This window comes from Podarcis raffonei, chromosome 14 (assembly GCF_027172205.1).
Source record: "Podarcis raffonei isolate rPodRaf1 chromosome 14, rPodRaf1.pri, whole genome shotgun sequence".
In the NCBI taxonomy this organism is placed as follows: Eukaryota; Metazoa; Chordata; class Lepidosauria; order Squamata; family Lacertidae; genus Podarcis; species Podarcis raffonei.
Genome location: NC_070615.1, coordinates 31863597 through 31884105, shown reverse-complemented (window position 1 = coordinate 31884105; position 20509 = coordinate 31863597). Strand labels below are relative to the sequence as shown.

The 20509-nt window shown below is 45.2% G+C and overlaps 1 protein-coding gene across 2 annotated transcripts; it reads right to left on the bottom strand.

Annotated features, from left to right (window-relative positions):
- Nucleotides 1–1232: 1232 nt before the first annotated feature.
- On the bottom strand, nucleotides 1233–19227 carry CARHSP1 (calcium regulated heat stable protein 1). 2 transcript variants are annotated; one of them, XM_053364904.1, is made up of 4 exons: nucleotides 19099–19227; nucleotides 7062–7228; nucleotides 3879–4001; nucleotides 1233–1627 (listed from the first exon to the last, which is right to left on the bottom strand). In XM_053364904.1, the coding sequence occupies exons 2-4, from the start codon at nucleotides 7217–7219 to the stop codon at nucleotides 1465–1467; spliced, it is 444 nt and encodes a 147-aa protein (XP_053220879.1). In that variant the 5' UTR covers nucleotides 7220–7228; nucleotides 19099–19227; the 3' UTR covers nucleotides 1233–1464. The 2 variants fall into 2 exon arrangements, with proteins under 2 accessions (XP_053220879.1, XP_053220880.1); XM_053364905.1 differs by lacking the exon at nucleotides 19099–19227 and adding an exon at nucleotides 15584–15607.
- Between the last annotated feature and the right edge of the window lie 1282 nt (nucleotides 19228–20509).

The following is a 20509-nucleotide window of genomic DNA, read 5'->3' as shown; positions in this document are numbered from 1 at the left end:
AGGGAACACAACACACATATGTACTGTTCAGAACATTTTCTACTAGAAAAACAACTAGATGGCATTGAAATAAAACATGGTTGAAATATGGTTTAGCTACAAACCTAGTTGGAGTCAGGAATTAGCTAGCTGTGCATTAAACACACACACATCACTAACTAAAAATAATATACTTTGCCAGCTGAAGAAAAGCACCAGAAGGGTTCAAATATCAAACCAGTTCACATGACATACAGTGGCTTGTTTTCCTCCGACTAAGCCATGGTTTACTAAAACTGTTGTTTACCTGATCATCTGGACCCTGCTCAGTGGATTACCTATGGCTTCTTTACTGCCAACAAACCACAAGCTGAAGCTATGGTTTGTCACTGACTCACAACCCTTGGTTTGTTTTAATTGTGGCTTGGTGTCACAAAGAAAGCCAGCACCGTCCCCAAAGCAAGGTTTGGTTAGTCAACCCACCACAAACACTTGCCAAGCTACCAGAAAAGACCAGGTGGAAAACAAACCACATTTTAGAGAAACAAGCAATGGGTTTGTTTTATCGTCCATGGGACAAATCTGTAGTTTGTTAAGCAAACCATGGTTTGGTGTGAGTTGTGCAAACGGGGCCAAGGAGGACATAAAAATCAAGAGCTGGTTTTTTAAAAAGAAAAAACCCTGAAAGTTTTCATCACCCAAATTACAAGCTAACCACGGCAGACACTACTCTCGCGTCTCAGATGTTTATATATGAAATGTTGAGGCGGGCTGTGCTTTTCTGCCAGGGGCCAGGGCATTGGCTTTTGTAAAATAGCACAAAATCAAAAGAAGGGAAAGGTGTTTCTTGCTAGGTCTTTCCCCAGGTGCTCCATTGAGGGGGCTTCCTTGGACCTAGAAACCCAGAGGGCACACCAGGAGAATTCCTATGTTTCTAGGAAAGGGGACCTCACCAGCAGATGACTTCTACAATGACAGGCAAATTTCACAGTGCTGTTGCTCATTAGACTGGTGAGGCCCTGCGGTGTCAAGCAAAAAAGTTCTCCGTGGGGTGATCTACCCAGGCAATGCTGGTATCCCTTGCCATGCAGAGTCCCCACCAAAACAGAAAATTTACAGGCTCCAAGTCATGCTCCCCATCATCTGGAGAGATGGCACCTGTGCCGTTTTGTTATATTTTGGTTAAGTCCTTCTAAGGCCTTTGGGTATCTACACGTGCTGGTAAAAAAAAAAAAAGGAAAGCCGTAACTAAATCCCGTCTTCTTGGTCAACTTTAAGTGTTGTGCCGTTTGCGTTTTTTTAATTATTTTTTTATAAAAGTGGGGGCGTTACTCTGGCCACCTTTGGACCCCCATTACAATGGTGTTTCCACCTCACTCAATACGCAGAAAACTCGTCTGTCAAGTCTCAAGTCAGTATCAGTTGTTGAACAATACCGAAAGTCCAGCATTTCCTCCGTCGGGGCGGGTTTGGCGTCAGGGCGGCCTAGGAGTTGATCACGTTTCCTGACCACGTCTCGTGCTTTATCCCCGGAGCGAGGTGAGTGATGACCACCTCCACGGCCTGGAGCTTCTCGTTTTTCGGAGGGATGGTGCACACCTTGTAGGTGACTTCATCCCCGGTCACCGGGACATATTCTCCTTCAATGCTTTCGGGAGGCAGGGGGAGAAGATACAAAACAAAATAATTGCCCAAGTGGTTCGCCAAGTGGGTGCCATACCGAGGCGATTCCCTAAGAGGCAAGGGGGCAGCAGGGGGTCTCTGGAGGCGTCAACGGCTCCCAGACTATGACTGGATCAAGGTCATCCATTTGGTTTATTTTGTTCCAACTGAATTGTTTCAATTGGATTTTGAATAAATGTGCAATCAATCGTTACTGTTTTGAATTTTACTGTGTTGTTATCTTCCTTAGTGAGTCGTGCAAACTGCTGTTTGCTGAATAATGCTTCTTGTAGGGTAGGGTAAGGGGCACTGGGGACGCGTTTATGGAACCAAGGGAGTGGTAGCCCCAAAAAGTTTGGGAACTACTGGGCTAGATGAACCATTCATCTCATCACAGGACTTTGCCCTCCCAACTTGGTCATGCCCAAAAGCCACAAACTCAAAAAAGGGAACATAGAACCCACAAGAATGTTTTTATTCATTCATCTAACCACTAAACCGTGGTTTCCCCAAAGTGGTCGATATTTACTCACTCACCCCTGGACATGGAAAACAAGTGTATGAACTGTGTTTCTTAGGACCCAACCTGTTTCTGTGGTTGTAACCTGTTCAAAACTGTTTTATCACTGGGTTTTAATTGTTGTAACCCACACTGGGACCTTGGGGTGAAAGTGGGTAAATCATAGTCATCATAATGCTCCAATAATAATAATAGGGAAATTTGAGTCTCAGAAATAAAGGTCACGGGCATGTACAGAACACACCTCCTTTGCCACTTCTGTATCTTAATGATTCCACATTACAACAGTGACTGGTGATTCATCAATGTTGATATTTCATGACTTTGCTTCATTTACATGACTAAGAAGTTGTGGTGTGGTCGATGGCAATGTTATATATCTCATCCAGGGGTCAATGAACTCAGAAGCCTGGGAAAGCCAATGCTAAGCCTATCCTTTGTGTCCAGCAAACCACAGATTAGCCACGAGTTGTCCAAGAGACAATCACGCAGACCAAGGCTTGCGTCTCCACAGCTTGCTTAGGTTTCCAGCTGCTCTTGGCCTCTGGCCTTTGTGGCTTAGCTGTACAAACCACAGTTAAGAAAGGGGGCCAGATCTGCACGTAATGCTGAGTCATAGATAAGAGACAAATGAAGCTTGGTAAGCCAGCGACAAACCATGGCTTCAGCTTCATTCTAGGGCACAGGTGGGGACTCTTTCCATCTCGTCCTCCCCAGTCCATCACCCTGCCCCCCTCACTGGCTTTGCTCTGCACTACAAGCATTCTTGCCCTGGCTGCTGGGATGTGCCCTTGAATTCTGATCGTGCATTTTGCTTGCCTTGGGTGGAGTGGGGTGTGTAAGAGTGTGCAGAAAACTACTGACTTTGCAAAGGTAAAATTTACATTCATTGCTCCGCCAGCCTTGCCTCTGGCCCTGGCTCACTGCTCAGTGCTGGATTTAGGTATAAGCTAAACAAGCTATAGCTTAGGGCCCCACTCTCTTGGGGCCCCAAAAAAAATTTGAAGGGGAAAAAAACCTGGATGTACATTTCCAAAATATAAGATAAAAAACAAATAAAAGAAAACCTACATAGAGCAATAATGTTTTGTGTTGTGTAGGCTCTTATGATGTAAGTAATGAGCTAGCCTGCTCCCTAAAATATCACTGGTTTGCTCATTTCTATATATAGGGTGCCTACATTCTGCATGGACTGGTTGCACGGCAACATGTGCAAATGGCTTTAGATACCTAGTAGGTCCATAAATTACCATATAGCATACAGTGGTACCTCGGGTTACATATGCTTCAGGTTACATATGCTTCAGGTTACAGACTCCGCTAACCCAGAAATAGTGCTTCAGGTTAAGAACTTTGCTTCAGGATGAGAACAGAAATCGTGCTCCGGCGGCACAGCGGCAGCAGGAGGCCCCATTAGCTAAAGTGGTGCTTCAGGTTAAAAACAGTTTCAGGTTAAGAGCGGACCTCCGGAACGAATTAAGTACCTAACCTGAGGTACCACTGTATATTCAACACACAAAAACAGCGATAATTTGTTGTTGACAAAGGACAGCTGGACATTACCTTCAGTAGCTTAGGGCCTCATCAAACCTAAATCTGGCCCTGCCACTGCTGACATGTGGTCCCCAGAAGGTTGCCCTGATGGGAATAATGCAGCCCTCAGGATGAAAAGATGAAGGGCAAATCCACCAACACCCCCCCCCCCCCGCGCACTTACTCAGAAATGTGCACAAAGATGTCTGGACTGCCATCGACAGGCGTGATGAAGCCATGGCCCTTGGAGCGGCAGAAACATTTACACACCCCCTTGTAGGTAGGCCCTTCAGAGGCTCTCGTCGTCCTGTGAGGAACAAAAGCAAGTTCAGAAAACCATTCTCCACCTCTTCTTACATTAGGGCGCAGAAGTCCGCTTCTTGGGAATTAATGTGGCTGCTTCTAAAAGTCAAGTTTCTTGTCCATATGGAGGAAAGCACTCGGGCAACATGCCTGCTGAAAGCTGAGAAGCCTGAATTCGAGTTCAAGTGATGCCACAGGGTGCTTCTGTGTCCTGTGGAACTACTCACCACCCACTTACAACTAGCAGAAGAAAAATGAACTGTGGCAGGGCACACACTTCACATGCGGAAGGCCACAGCTATGATCCCAGCATCTTCAGGTAGGGCTCAGAGGGAAACCTACTGAAAACCCTGGATTTCCTCCAGCAATACTAAGTTGGATGGACTAATGGTCAAACACGGCACAGGGCAGCTTCCCTGTATCCCTACATTCTTAACAAACCGTGCAAAATGAGGAGAAATCAGGCAAATGTATGCGGTTAGCAGAATTCAGATTTTCAAGAGAGAACTGGGCACGATGCTATAGAATGTAGTGTTCTTTTTAGGAAAATAAGGTGAAATTCAACACCATGCTATTACAAATATTCCATCTGTTTGCCAGAACCCCCCCTCCAGTGTGCTGTTCTGTGGGTTCCCCCAATCCCCCCACAAGCCAATTCCAGGGGTTTGGAAGCCCTGCTACGCAAAGAGATGCCCTCATGCAGGGCTTCTAAGGGAATCTCACCCATAGAGATGCATCCAACTACATGATACTCAGAGTAGACCTGCTGAACTTGATGGGCTTTGATTAGTCATGCCCATCTATTTAAGAGGGTCTACTCAAGAGTTGGATAAGCATCAAATGCAACCCACAGGGAACTGCTTCACACTGAGCCAGACCAAGGGCCAATCTAGCACCCAGTCATCAACAATGACTGACAGCAGCTCTCCTGGGATTGAGGCAAGAGGCTCTTCCGAGTCTTACCTGGAGACACCGAGAACTGAACTGTCTGAAACAGCTGTTGAGCTAGATGGACCAATGGTCCGATTTAGTATAAGGCAGCTTCCTACATTTGTAGGAAGGAATCAGAATGTGGGAAAGAGTGTCAGAATCATCCAAGGACAAAGCAGAGCTCATAACTGGCCTTGAAGACATGCCCTTCTAAGATCATCATAACATCATCAGAACCTACTGGATCAGGCCAATGGCCCACCTAGTCCAGCTTCTGTTCTCACAGTGGCCAACCAGGTGCCTCTTCTGGGAAACCTACAAGCAGGACCAGAGTTCAACAGCACTCTCCCCTCATGCGGTATTCATAAGCATAGCCATCACAGCTAGCAGCCATTGACAGTCGCCTTATCTTCCTCCATGATTTTGACTAATCCTCTGCTTAAGCCATCCAAGTTGGTGGCCATCACTGCCTCCCTGCAGCAGCGAGTTCCATAGTTTGTGCAGTTTGAAGTTCTTCTTTTTATCTGTCTTGAATCGTCCAGCATTCAGCTTCCCTGCATGTCCCCCTCAGCTTCCAGTGGGAGCGAGAAAAAGGGTTCTCCATCTATCTGTTCCCTCCACACCATGCATAATTCTATAATATTCCGCACTCGCCTTTTCCCTAAACTAAAAATTCCCAAACTCTGCATCCGGGGAGCCTCTCCGTCCCTTGGACTCTTTTGGTCTCCCCTTTCTTTCTGAATCTTCCCCAAAATCTGCAATATCCTTCTGCCGCCTTCCTCACCTTGACGAACTGGACCTAAGATTTTCCGACGCCATGGAGAAGCCCGCCTGCCTTGAGTGAGAGAGGGCACAGCTTTCTACAGAGCATGGTAGGCCGTTCTGCTCCCATGCCCTCTCGCTTCCCCGCCCGCCCGCCACCTCCCTCCTCTCAACACAACTTCTGAGCTTCTGGCCTGGGTGCGATTGTGACATAGCCAGCCATCCCAGAGTCATTTGTACTTCCCCGCTTGTCATAATGTCATTCAGCTGCAAGCTGAGCTAACCTTCAGAGCCCCAGGGGATTCAGCCAGTGACACACCCAACTTACAGCTGAGAGATTACACTCTGCTGCTCAATTCGGTATTTTGCAGAGTTGGAGGTGGGGGAAGGAGTTGTATTATCAGGGATTTGTCTCAGCAAGACCAACTCTCAGTGGAAATCTACAGTGACCTCTCAACCATCTACGGCCAGAGTCATTCCTTCCTGGGTGGGCTGTATGGAGGGGATCACAGAAGGAACCAGGCTGGGTGAGGCTTGCAAAGGTGAGTGACCAGAGTTGTCTTCTTCTTTGGCAGTCACTCATAGCCGAGTAAGATTGCCTTCCATAAACACGGTTTCAACAGTGTGTCCATAAGTGACTGCGGAGGCCAATTCTGGATCCACACGTCCTTTCCACAGTAGGAACATAGGTCTCCAGGCAGGAGTTGATCATGGCGAGGGTTTGCCAAGCGTGCCTTCCTCTTATTACATGTCTCCCTTTCGTCCTGAGTTCGAGCGTCTTCAAAGTCCATGACACCTTTGGTAAAGGCTATTCTCCAATTGGTGCACTTGCAGGCCAGTGTTTCCCAGTTGTCGGTGTTCATACTACTTTTTCTTTTTTAACCAGGGACAACACCAGCGTTTGTTTTGTTTGTTATTAATTTATAAAAAATATTTGTATACTGCTATATCATAAAAATGTATGTTGAAGCGATTCACAGCAATAAACACATAAAACCATAAAAGTTAAAAACAAGTTAAAAGCAAAAAAGTTTGAAATGTTCATTGTGGTACCAGCAATTCAGAGTCAGGTAAGAAGCAAATTATCCCTATCTACCTAACAAAATTTATATACCACTTTATGGTAGCAAAACCTCTAAGGGGCTTAACAAGAAATATTAACATTAACAATAAATAAATAAATAAATAAATATTAACATTAACAATAAAAAACAGACGAAAACAATTAAAAACTGTTTTAGAAGATTGAAATTAACAGTAAAGGAGATTAAAACACAGCAACATCAGTATGCCTGGTTAGGCTTGCCTAAGCAACATTGTTTTAAATGAGCACCGAAAGAACCCCATTCCACCTGCTCCCCTTGATACTCACGCTGAAAATGTGCGTGTCCTCCGCGTCGGAAGCGGGCTTGGGATGAGGTAGCCTCTCATCGGAGACGGGGAACGCTCTCTCGTCCTCCGCCCTTCTGGGAGTCGGAGGCTGCGTGGAGACGGAGGCTGCTCGTGAGAGGAAGCAGATTCTGAAGACATTTCAAAGACCTAAACAGGAGAGGAGGTCTTGCTTTAGAAGCAGGAGTTTAGTTGACCAATCTTCTCATTAATTTAGTTTTGGCTCTTGCAAGTTGAATGTCAGCCGCTCTCTCTCAGCTATCCATTACAATGATGCTCTGAGGTGGTGTCCATTAGGGCTGGGCGATACAGTGGTACCTCAGTTTTCGAACACCTCAGAAGTCAAACGTTTTGACTTTCAAACACCAAAAACCTGGAAGTAACTGCTTCGGTTTTCGAACACTTTTCAGAACCTGAACATGCCACGCGGCTTCTGTATTGAGTTTTCCAGAAGTAAATGCTTCAGTTTTTGAACGTTTTGGAAGTTGAACGGTCTTCCAGAATGGATTACATTCGAAAACCGAGGTACCACTGTATCTGGTTTTCAACATTGTGATGTATTACCAGCTAAACATTGTGATATACCGATTAGCTGGCTTCACTGTTTTCCCCACATTGTGATTTTTGCATAGCATGTGCACAAACACACACACAACATGGATTCACAATTATATTGCCAGGTCAAAAATTATGAAACTGATATCACAATATGGACTTCAAACCAGTTTTGGACAATATATCACCATATTGCCCAGCCCTAATGCCCATCTTTGGGTAGAGCAGAATGTGTCCTTTTTTACCTTACTGCAGGCTGAGAACTTTTAGCTAATCATGCTTTGCAATCTTTTGTTGTATTTTATTCTGGTATTATATGCTTCTTTAAAAACCCTAACCCTAACCCTATAAATCACTTTGAGACCAAAAATAAATTTTTGGTAGTAAGCGACAAATAATTATCCTAAATAATGATAATAATAAATAATGACAGAACTGAAAATGCCCTAAAACACAACAGGAAACCAATTCAACACAGAGAGTTCAGATCCAACATCAATGAAGCTCCCACATAGACGACTGCATGAATTATGCAGAGGATCCTTGCCTGACATCTCATGTCAATGCGACAATTTTCCACCCCTTGTAACAATAGTGGAAAGAACAAAAATTTATGGCTTATTAGTAGAAGAGCATTCAGGAACAGACTCACACTCTCTCTCTCTCTCTCTCTCTCTCTCTCTCTCTCTCTCTCTCTCTCTCTCTCTCTCTCTCTCTCTCTCTCTCTCTCTCTCTCTCTCTCTCTCTCTCTCTCTCTCTCTCTCTCCGCCCTCCTCATCCTCTGTTTAATTGCTCCAGGTATGAAGAGGTTATAACTTTTAAAAAACAAAACAAATGAAGTCAAGATCCCATGAGGAATAATATGCATTCACTCCAACCCACTATCAAATTCCAGAGAGTATCATCACGCTGCTGGAAACAAGGAATTTCTCACACTTCATGTTAACTAGGTAAACACACACACACTTAGAACCAAATAGCAGTCAGAGCGTGTTAAAAAGATAAAATGTTGATGGCTCAAAACTGGAAAGTTAAGTTATTCCCTCATTGAAAGGAACGGCTTAATAGAGTTTGGGCCATCTCCATAATGGCGAAAATAACATATTATCTAAAAGCGAGATATGCAAGCAAATGCAGAAATAAATTTTGGGAAAACTAGTCTCCCTCTTGGCAGTGTGGCCCAGAAAACAATTATCTCCCGCAAAAGCAAATTCAAGTAGGTTTTGAGGTTTGTTTTTAAAGCAAATGTTAATTTATGTTATATTTTCTTGCAGGAATATTTATGATTTGAAGGAATTTTATCTGAAGCAGGGTTTCATTGATTATTGTTAATAATTGTCAAAATGGTTAAATACGTAAATAATGTTCAAAATCGCAAGTGCCATAAATTAAAGAAGACCAAACATTGAGTATTTGATATTTTATATGGCTTTAAGATTCCAAAGGTCCAAACTCAGTGGGAAGTTGGCGTAAGGCAGTTGAAAAGGGGAAGAGCAACTGACGCAAATTAAGCAATACTGTCTCTGTGAATACACCATACATTTAAAGCACATTCCCTACCTCCCTGCCTAAACAATTCTGGGAACTGTAGTTTACTCCTCACAGAGCTGCAATTCCCAGCACCCTTAACAAACTAGTGTGTGCCTGCTTTAAATGTATGGCCAGGGGAGAGGCTTTTAAGAAGAAAAGTTATCCTGAACAGCTGCTGGAGGTGAGAGCTCTCAATAGAACCTGCATTATCGGGGGCACTGTACCAGATGTCAGAGACAAACAACAGGGGAAAGAGAAAAAATATCCATGCTGTGCTCATAAATTTCCAGAGCCTTCTAGGCAAGCAGTTTGCCTGATCCACTAGGGCAATTATGGGAAAGTTCCACAGTGCTTCACTTGGCAGATTTGATACACAAACTGAAGCAATTATGAAGGGTGGGAGCTGAGTAGTGTATTTATTCAAGAGGGGCAAAAAGTATATACTCCAATATTTATTTATATTTTTAAGCATTAGCCAGGTTGGCCTTCCTGAAGCCCCCATGTTCAGTAGCCGTATAGCTCTGTGAATTCCACACACCCGCAGTCATCTTGCCCCTGAACAATTTCTACCCCAGCAGGTCATGGACTACTATTTAACATGTCAGACTCGCTACCTGAGTTTGCATTCTTCCTCTGCCCTCCCAGTCCCCTTTTTCTTTTATGTGTGTGGCTTTTTGCCCAGAAACCTGCAGGCAGGAACTGTCCTGTATATAAGCTGCTCTGGGAGCCCTTTTGAATGAAGAGCCGGCTACAAATGTTCCGAATAAATAAGGATGGCTGGCTGGGCAAGCAGGGATGATCTTCTATTGATGCAAAACAATAACCAAATTCTGGCCACCCCAGAGCAAAACATGAACATGAATGAGCTAAAGCCCAGCCTGCGGCTTCCAGCACACGACATCAGTCCGATTCTTGCCACAGGGCTTCTGGATTTCTACAAACCACGCGGCACAAACCCAACAGCCATAGTTTTACTCTTTCGTCTCCACAGCAGGGCTGTCGCCCTTCAGTTTACACATCACGGCAAACACAACAGAGGCATCGGGCTGACTCACTTAATTGCCAGCGCTTATCCAATTCCCTTGCTCTCTGCCCTGCTTGCTCAGAACACAAAACACAAGCAGCACTTCAGCGGAAACGAAGCCTTTGTCTCCCTCCCAGCCAGATCCCCTGAGGCCAGACCAAGAAAACAGATTTCTGTCATTTGTCACAGGACGGTCACAGGGAGAGGAATAATACACAGCAAACTGTTTCAACATCAGAGGAGGAGGAGAATGCTGCGTAGGAAACAGATCAGCCTTCCCAACTGGGTATCCTTCAGACTATAGCAGTGGCTGCCTGAAAGATCTGGAGCGCAACAGGTTGGTGAAGGCTGCTATATAGCATCTATGAATAAAAACTCAGACAAAGCTATGGCTTAAGCACTTTGCATTTGCAAATTCCAATTCTGCTAACTGAGGCATGCTGTAATCTCATGACTTTAGAAGCAGTCTAACAACAAATCTGACTACATAAAAAATAATAATTAAAAAGCAACCCTTGCTCTGCTTAATGCTTTCAAAGTCAGAAACAGACACAACCCTACTTCCTTCCTTCCAGTAGAAGCCCTCTTGCCAAATCTACATACAGCAGCTGGATGAAGTAATTAAGAATATCTCAATGTGCCAGGATGGACCTAGACTGAAGCTCGGAAATAACATTATTCAAAGCTCCCCTTCGTGAAACCGACAGGCGTCTCTTCACTAAGAAAATTAGCACATCAGGAAGAATGCTTCCAGCCCTCCTTGGCGAGCAAACTTTCTCCTTGCAGAGAGGTTATTTTTTATGTAGAGGGAGTCCTCCAAATGGTATCTCCCACCTATGCAGTCTGAGGTAGTACAGTCCACTCTACCATCCCGGGACTCTACCATCTCATTGTGCTGCTTGCATAGTGCAGGTCTTGATCTGGCTAATTAACGTGCCATATTAACAATGCAAATTCCAGCAACTTGGAAATCAGCCCCGCTGAAAACAATGATAAATTGCTCCCAGGTAATTCTAACCCTATCTACTCAGAAGGGAAGCCCTCCTGAATTCAATGGGGCTTACTCCCAGGTAAGCAGGGTTAGGATCATAGCAGAAGTAGTCTTTTCTATCTCTTTTTGTCTTCCCTTGCAAACTGATTCAGAACTCACAATATCACCCCATCTGACAATACTGGAGAGAAACATCTGTGGAGTTTGGGAAGCCACTTGGCCGGGTGGCAAAACCACACCCCTGACTCTTGCTCAAATTGAGATGGGCAAAGCAAGAGGAAGAGGCGTGCCAGGAAACATTGGTAATAGGGACCATATTTATAGATCAACATGTGTACAGGCTTAAAACAGGTAGATGTGCTTTGAAACAGAAAACATGAAACAAAAATTATATGTGTGCACAAAGGATAGGCAAAAAACATTAAAATCAATCTCCACTGGCTTAGCCTACAACTCCAGATGTGAGAGAGGTGCAATCCCAGCCAGGAACATGTCAAGAACACCTGAAGGTGAGTAATGCCATCAGCGATATGCTAAAATCAGTGATAAACTAGATTAAAACACGTGCTGACAACTCATGTCTATATGTTCCGTACAGGCTTGTCTAAACAAAAGACATGTGTTTGCATGTGTTTCGATCTGGGTTTTTGCTTACCATTGTTTTCAATTATGTTTTGAAAAACATTCTGCATGAGTGTTTTTAACTGTTTTTATTTATTTCATTGTTTTCTTCTTTTTGTAAACCACTTGAGGTTCATTGGCTTTTTTTTTACAATCAAGCGGTATGTTAATTTGCTAACATAAATGCCTTGCATGATCAGAAAGGTCTAGTGCTGGAGCAAAAGACCACAAAGATGGTGTGAGGTGAAGCTCTGTACTTGGCGGGGGCCACCACTAAGAAGCCCCTGCACACAAAAAACCCTTGTTACCCATCCTACTTTATTTGACAGGGGGCACCCAGAGCAGGACCTCCAAAGAAGTTTGGAATGCAAGAAGCTGCACTTATACCAAGTTGGACCATTGTGGAACATGTTTTCCTTTGAAATTAAGACAGGTTTCTGGGCCAGAGTCATGGCTCAAAGGCGAGGGCTACACTGCCCACCAAATATGAGAAGATTATCCACCCATCTCTCTGGCTTCTAACATAGCCCATTTACATTCCAGCATATATTTTACAACCATAAGGTCTAGAAACTTGATTGTCTCTCTATACTGTTTCTGTAAGAAAAACTGTGGCTGCAGTGTGGGGCTTGGTGGGTTGGTAGACAGGGGAAGCAGCACCTAGTATCTTTTTTTATTATTTAATGGAAGCAGTGATTCTCAGGAAACTTGAGTCCTGCCCTCATTAGGGGGCTTTTCTGCACAGAATCATAACATGAACAGAGGGCTGGCTGCAACATGGCCCAGCAGCTCTGTGAAGGGAAAAAGAGACCCCATTGGCCCCTCCTTGCATTATCTAGTAGTATGTCAGCCACAACCTTGCTTTGGTAAAAAGAGATGCTTCTCTAGACCTTGAGACAGGAACACAAAGCAGGTGAAAGGGCAAAATGTATTACTATAGCATCGCACTGTCTTGTAATCGTGATTGAAAACAGAACATCCTCAACTCGGGCGATCTCCGGATGTTGCCGCGCTCCAAGTCCCATCATGCTTTTAAGTTCAGAGAAAAGGCGAGCAAGAGGAAACACGACAGAGGAGAAAATAGACACAGAAAAGTTGTTTCTCCCTCTCGCGTAACGCGAGAACTCAGACGCATCTGATGGAGCTGAATGCTAGAGATTTAGGTCAAGCAAAAGGAAGGCCTTCATTATGCAGCGCATAGTTTAACTATGGGATTTCACTCCCACAAGGGGAAGTGATGGATACTAACTTGGGGGTCTTTCCTAGAAAATTAGGCAAATTCCTGTACAAGGAGGCTATCAATGACTACTAGCCAAAAGGGCCTCTCCTCTCAGTGCCTCTAAATACCCGCTGCTGCTGTCCAGGGATACAGAACTTGTGTGCTCAGAAAAATGCCTGAATGTGGCTATCCTGACACAGGACAAGTGATCCAACAGAAGAACATACAAGAGCAGCCCTGAAGGTCCAGACCAAAGGCTCACCCAGCCCAGCACCCTGGTCTCATGGCCTTATGTGGCTCTTCTGAGAGACCTGCAAGCAGGACTTGAGCACAACAGCACTGTCTCAGCAGAACATAGCCACTGATGCACGTATCTGGCTACATAAATCTGTCCAATCCTCTTTTAAAGACATCCAAGTTGGCAGACATCACTGCCTCCTGTGGGAGGGAGTTCCACTGTTTATGTACCGCATGAATAATTTAGCTGTCCTGAATCTTCCAACTTTTGTCTCCGCCAGCAGCAAAACATTTCCAGCCGGCTCTGCCATTTGGTGCACTTAAGATACGCGTGTGGGCCTGAGGCGCGTTGCATCTGCTCCTCATACAGTTGTACCTCAGGTTACAGGGGCTTCAGGTTACAGGCGCTTCAGGTTACAGACTCCGCTACCCCAGAAATAGTACCTCAGGTTAAGAATTTTGCTTCAGGATGAGAACAGAAATCGTGTGGCGGCAATGGGAGGCCCCATTAGCTAAAGTGGTACCTCAGGTTAAGAACAGTTTCAGGTTAAGAATGGGCCTTCAGAACGAATTAAGTTCTTACCCCGAGGTACCACTGTATATCCAACACTATTTCACCCATGAGCATAGACAGCTGCCTCGTACTGAATCAGACCTTTGGTCCAGCCCAAGCTGTAACAGGAAGGAAGGCCATCCAGATGCCTGGGGAAATCCCTCAGGAAGAGTATTCCCGCCTCTCCCGAAACTGGCTTCCAGCAACTGCTATCCAGAGGCATCCTGCTTTCCCAAAAGTGGAGAAAGAACATAGCCATCATGGCTGGAAGCCATTGATAGCCTTCTCCTCCATTAATTTGTCCCTTTTTTAAAAAAGCTATTCAAGTTGGTGGCCATCCTGTGGCCTCCTGTGGCAGGGAGTTCCACAGTGTAACTATGTGCTTGTCCTTTCTTTTATCTGTCCTGAATCTTCCAACCTTCTGCAGGCATAGTGTGCGCTCCAGCCACTAAGCTTTGAGGCCTTGGGAAATATTGCTTCCCACTCCAAGTCCCTGGGGATGGAGATAACTTTATTACAATACCAATAATAACAAGGCTTTCAGCACGGATGCCGATGATTCAACAGCAATTCATCAAACAAGCTGTCACGAGATTTTTCCTCCTAGCAATTAAGATACATTTCATTGCGTTGTCAGAAAAGCGGCCCACGCTCAACGCACCTCGCAACCCGAAGGAAACTCACCCACTTTTTGAAAAGCCAAAACCACTCATCTTCACCATCAACACTGCATGTGTGGCCCATCAATTAATCCAGCCCCTTTTCCTACACCTATGTTAATATACTGACTTGACAGTTATTCTTGCATTGGGAGAAAGTCTAGACACAGATATCCACCGCCTGGTCACATCGAGGCTTGACTACTGAAGTTGGGTCGGGGGTGTACATTGGGGCTACCCTTGAAGACTATTCAGAAGTCTTAATCAGGTTCAGGACAGATTACCATATTTCCTGGGACTTGCCAAGCCCAACCGTATTTTGCAAATGTTTTAAAGATCACCACTGCATTCTAGTAACCTTTCAGGAGCAAGGATATATGAAAGGCCAGCTGCATAGGCAGTCAGTCAACTGCTCTTCTGGTGCAGGGACTTCTTTGTGGTGGCACCCTGGTTGCAAAGACTTCAGTGCTGTTAGCTTTCATGTCCCAGAGAAGGCTGCTTTATTCTCTCTAGCTAATGTGGAGCTGGGAAATCCTGGACCCAGGAGCCAAACGCAGTCCCCCAGGCCTCTCTGCCGGGCCCTCCCTCCCTGCCTGTCCAGGCCCCACAGCCCACTACTCATTCATACCCACTTGAGTGTTCTTGCCTGGCTGGATAGTGTCCTTGAATGCTGACTGTGCCCCTCTGCTTCCCTGGACAGAGAACTGGGAAGAGATTGCAAGTGTGTGAAGAAACCATCCTGCAGTACAAAAGTATCATTTTCATTCATTGCTGAACCCATTTTTACCTCTGGCCCTCAGGCTGAAACCCCTGTTTGAGTGGATGTTGCTGCATTCTGCATTTCCTATCACAGAATGCTATTTTACTGCTTTTTATGACTTTTTACTGCATATTTAAATTGACGTCTTACTCCCAAGCTTCAACTTTTGTTAGGGGGCTTAAAAAAAACAAAAACGGGAAGATCACTTGGAAGAAATGGATCTTAGCCAGATTTTGTTTTGGGCTGCTTTTTTCCTTATATAGAATTCTTTATTTTTACCCAGCCTAACATTCTGAAGAGTTTTGTACCATTGCCATATGAGTTGCCTGCTTTCGTTTTCCATTCTACAGTCGTACCTTGGATCCTGAACGCCTTGCGAGTCGAATGTTTTGGTTCCTGAACGACGCAAACCTGGGAGTGAGTGTTCCGGTTTGCAACCGTTCTTTGGAACCCAAACATCCAACGCAGATTCCGATTGGCTGCAGGAGCTTCCTGCAACCAATCAGATGCTGCACCTTGGTTTTCGAACGTTTTAGAAACCGAATGGACTTCCGGAAAGGATTTAGTTCGACTTCCAAGGTACCACTGTATTGTGCTTTCATGAGACAAAAGCTTCCCCTGCTTGAGCTATCTCCCAAAGGAGGCCTGTAAAGAAGTCCTTAAGGAAGGCCGCAATCCTAACCCCCTACTAACCTGGGATTAAGCTCCACTGATTTCAATAGGATTTACTTCTGAGTAGACATGCTTAGGCATCTGCTGAATCTAACTCCAGTACTGGGGGGCAGGGACCTTTTTCAGTTCAAGGGCCACATTCCTTGCCGGGGTAACTTCACAAAGGGCTGCATGTTTGGGGAGGCAAGGCAAAAGTGGGCGGATCACTCAATATATATGGTGCAATAAACCGGTTTGTACCCATGCACACACAGAGAGCTCTCTCTATCTTCCATACATGCAAACAAGAGGCAAGATAAGAGTTCAGGTACACCTTCCAGCCAGGGGAAAACACTCAAGGAGAGTGCAAAGCAAGGCCTGTAGGAGCAGACCCTCCCAGTTTCTCTATTTTCCAGGGACATCCCTGATTTAGAGAAGCCGTCCCAGTTTCTGATTTGATCCTGGAATGTCTCACTTTTCCTTAGGACGTCCCTATGTTGGAGAGTATGGAGTTATCCGACCCCCAAGCCATCTGAAGGCTATCCTGTGTAGGGAAGTTTGTTTAATGTTCTTATTATGTTTTTATATATGTTGGAAGCCTCCCAGAGTGGCTGGGGCAACCCAGTAAGATGTGTGGGGTATGAATAGTAAAATTATCATTATGGAATGGGATGTCCCTATTTTCATCGGGGAAACGTTGGAGGGTATATAGGAGTGTGTGGCCTGGTGAAGGTTCTGAGGGCCAGAAAAAGAGTTCTAGAGGGCCACGTTTGACACCTGCCACTGGTCTCGTCTCCCCATCCCTGGCATAAATGATTAGTATTTTTTGTTGGTCTAAAAGAGCAACTTAAGTCTCTACTTCTTGAAACTACACATCATAAGGCTACATAACAGTGTACACACTGGGCTGTAATCTGCCTAGGCCTAACTCACAGGGTTGCTGCAACGATAAAATGGATGCAGGATACTTGGGAGATGGGCATAACTGCAAGAAAGTGTAAAATAAGCCTCCGGTTCAAATTTCACATCAGTCACAAACTCAGTGGTCCTGGGTATGTTATATTTCTCTCTCTCATCACGCCCTGCATATACAGGACTGGTCAATATTACAGGGCTGGTGTCCAAATTGCCAAGCTACTGTGGGTGAAGCCGTTTTGAAAACTTGAAATCCACAACTTTAAATGTGAATGACTATAAAACAGAGTTGGCAGCATGCAGAAGACTTTTTGATCAAGGAGATCAGTGTTCAAATCCACCCTCAATTATTGCAGCTGAACTACGGTGCAACGTAACCTGCTTCGTATTATTGTTTTTGTTAGAATTAAATGTGGGTGGGGACACATGGAACCTCCTTGGGAGGAAGGACGGGATACAAGGAGAAGAAACCATGATCTTTTGAAGGCTGCCACCTTCTGGGTTAAGTTTCCTGCAGCCAGAAACTCAACAGGTGCAGTCCCTTTGCTTGAAGGAATGGTGAATCGTAGAATTCCTGCCTGCTAGGCAGCTATTGAAAGGCAAAGCACCACAAGAGAAAAGAAAATATAAGTAGCAATTCTCTTGGGAGTAGGGCTGGGAGGAAATAGCAGGCTTGCCTCTTCTTCCTTGGACTTGCACAATCAGGCTAGCCAATTGTTTCTGGAACCCCAGACCGGATGCCAAGCTCCTTCCTGGAATACTGTGGCCTCCTCACCTTCAGTTTTGCCCAATTGCAAGTCAGGTTGTCTCACACTCCCACAACTGAAGTGGCAAAGAGGTTACACAGGCACACAAAATACTACTTTTAAAAAATGCAACATACCAGCTTTGTGTTATTGCTCCCCTCCCCATCAAACATGTTTTTCCCTGAATCCAAATACCTTTAATGCTGCAATCCTAACCATGTCTTCTCAGAAGTAGGTCCTGTGGAATTCAGTGGGGCTTACTCTCCAGTAAGCAGCATAGGATTTTTGCAGATTCAGCAATCCTAAACTTTATTTACAAAAGATCAGGCCTCATCCAACACAGCAGGACTTATCTCTCTGCAAACATGCATGGAGTTGTCCCATGACTATGGAATAAAAACTCCCATTTTAACAGAGAAGCAGCAATCCTAAACCCCACTTACTTGGGAGCAAGTCCCATTGAGTTCAATGGGGCTTACTGCTGAGTAGACATAATTAGGGCAGCACTGCTATTCTAACTGAACATGTTTTACCCCATCAGCTTTAGTATGTCCCTTTTTTTAAAAAAAACCCTTTCATTCCCTCCTCCCCTTGAAGGTGGGGGTGGAACCCTTTAATTTTCAGAAAGGAGACCACACCTTGAATTTTTTAAGGTGCCACAAGGTTGCTTTGATTAAAAAGACACTTTTTAATATCTTCCAACCTCACCCCACAAACAAAGAGACCACCTCCCCACCCTTATATCAACTCTTCCAGGGTTAAATTAGTTTGGGAAGTCCTGCACCTCTCCATACACGCCCCCCCCCAAATCAATGAAATCCTTTACCCTTTGTCTGCACACACCCCATAAAAATGAGGGGGGACACGCAACTCACAAGTAACTTCACACACGCACACAACACGAGTGAATCCCCAAGTTTCAACGTCTGGTATCATTTCCCATTGGTGATTTGCTTCTCTTACCTTACAATTCTCGTTGTGTCCTTTGGTGGGATTGTCCGGGGGGGGGTCAACCTGCAGCAAATTTTCCGGGTGTTGGGGGGCGGGAGCGGCAAAGAGGAGTAAAGCACCGAGGCCACTTCCTCCACCTCCCCAAAACGAGAAGAATAGCGCTTACACATTTCGCCCCATATCTCAGGTTCCACAAATGCTAGAAACTTGCTCTTTTCAAACAAATGGAAGCTGGGGATCTGGAGATTATATTCGGGGGCGAAGTTGGGGTCTCTGCCCCCATCTTGCCCCCCTGCTGTTGCCTCCCCCTTTTCTCTTTGTTGCAAACTTCAATAGATCCACCCTTACTCTCAACTCCCCACATTCTCGACCCCCACGGCTTGCAAGTTTCACTCCATCCTCCAAGCGCCCAGCTAAGGCTACGACCACGACCCCGGGCACGCTTTCCCTGGAGTAAAGCCCCGTTTAAAAGAGCGGGGCTTACTTCCGAGTAGACCCGCGCGCTACTTCCTCTTTTTTTAAAGTTGCACACGCATCCATCAACTTTGCAGCCTCCCTTCCGCGCAAAAAATAAAAGAACAAAAATAAAATCCAAAAAAACCCCTCACCTATCTTCCCCTGCGAAGAGGTTCCGGGGCTCGCCAGAAGCTGCTGCCACCTTTGCTTACTTGCTGCCGTTCAGTGCGCGCGCCTCTGCGCTTCCCCGGGCCCCAGTCGGGAGGTGGAGCGGCTTCGGGAAGGCCAGCCCCCGGCTAGGGAGGCCCCTCGGGGCGGGGACTCCTGCGCCGCTGCAGGAGGTGCGCTTACGCAGCTGGCTGGTTGCATGGTCTAAGCGCTTCGCCCCAAGAGGACAGGTCTCTGCCCCGAAGGAGCTTGCAATCTGGAGAACGCGGAGGAAAACGAGGAACGAAGATAAGGTGGTTTGCCCAAGGCTTGGGGTAGAGATTGGTGGTTTGTTGGTTTACAGGGAGTTCAGAATCGTAGAATTGCCGAGTTGGAAGGGGACTAAAGAGTTCATGTAATCCAACCCTATGCAATACAGGAATCGCAGCTAAAGATCTGGACATAGGGTTGCCATGTGTCCTCTTTTTCCAGGACACGTCCTCTTTTTCAGGGGTAAAATTTGGGACAAACTGCATTTATGTGCTTTGAATGGCCATCATAGTGTCATTATTATTATTATTATTGTCATTTTTCATACAGAATGGTTATTGACAAGTACATACAGAATGTAGTAAGAATATTGAATGTAACTAATAAAAATAAATAAAAAGACAATGTGGGGGACTAAGAAATAACAGAGTGCAGTGCTGCATACAATTATCACAGACAGACGAAAAAGCCGAGTCAGATTAGTTTTCAATAAAGCTTGTCCACATATTTAACCGTGGAGCGGGAGGTTTAGTGGATGAGTTAACACAGGACAAAAACTTATACCATAGGCCTATAAAATAAAAGATTTTGCAGGGGGTTTAAGTGTCTGTATTTCAATCTCCGAAACCGAAATACTGGTATTTTTTAATGTTTTAAGTGACTAGTGCTATAGAAATTAATCAGTCAATCAATCTTGAGCTCCCTCGGAGGTTTTGTTTATTGCTAGGGCTTGTGGCTGATGCAAATAAAGATTATATCTATCCCTTGGAGGGGAATGGTGGGATACAAATGCAATAAGCAAATACTAAACTTGCCATTGATGCAAAACAGGCCCCCATCAAAGCCTCTCTCTTACCTGCATTGCACAGTGGCGCCTGCAAAGCAGTGGTAGCAACGGTGGGTTCTGGTGAGATCTTTGTGCTCTGCAAGGTCTCGTGAGATTTTGGTGAGATCTCGCAAGATCTCACCAGAAGACACCGCTGCTGCAGCTGGTACGGCTTCTCCACAGAGTCACTGCTCCTTGGACTTCTGCTGCCTGAGGCAGCTGCCTCAGTCTACCTCATGGGCCCCAACTAATGCTTTATTGGTGTCAGGAGTGACCCACTTGTGCAACGAAAAGCAGTATGAAGAATGCTTGTTAATTAA

What these genes read in the sequence shown, in the direction of transcription:
- CARHSP1 (XM_053364904.1), bottom strand. Translation starts at nt 7,219, where the DNA reads ATGTCTTCAGAATCTGCTTCCTCTCACGAGCAGCCTCCGTCTCCACGC. An exon ending in AGGACACGCACATTTTCAGC is followed by an intron (nt 4,002 to 7,061) that starts GTGAGTATCAAG and finishes TGTTCCTCACAG; the next exon opens with GACGACGAGAGCCTCTGAAG. An exon ending in ATCTTTGTGCACATTTCTGA is followed by an intron (nt 1,628 to 3,878) that starts GTAAGTGCGCGG and finishes GCCTCCCGAAAG; the next exon opens with CATTGAAGGAGAATATGTCC.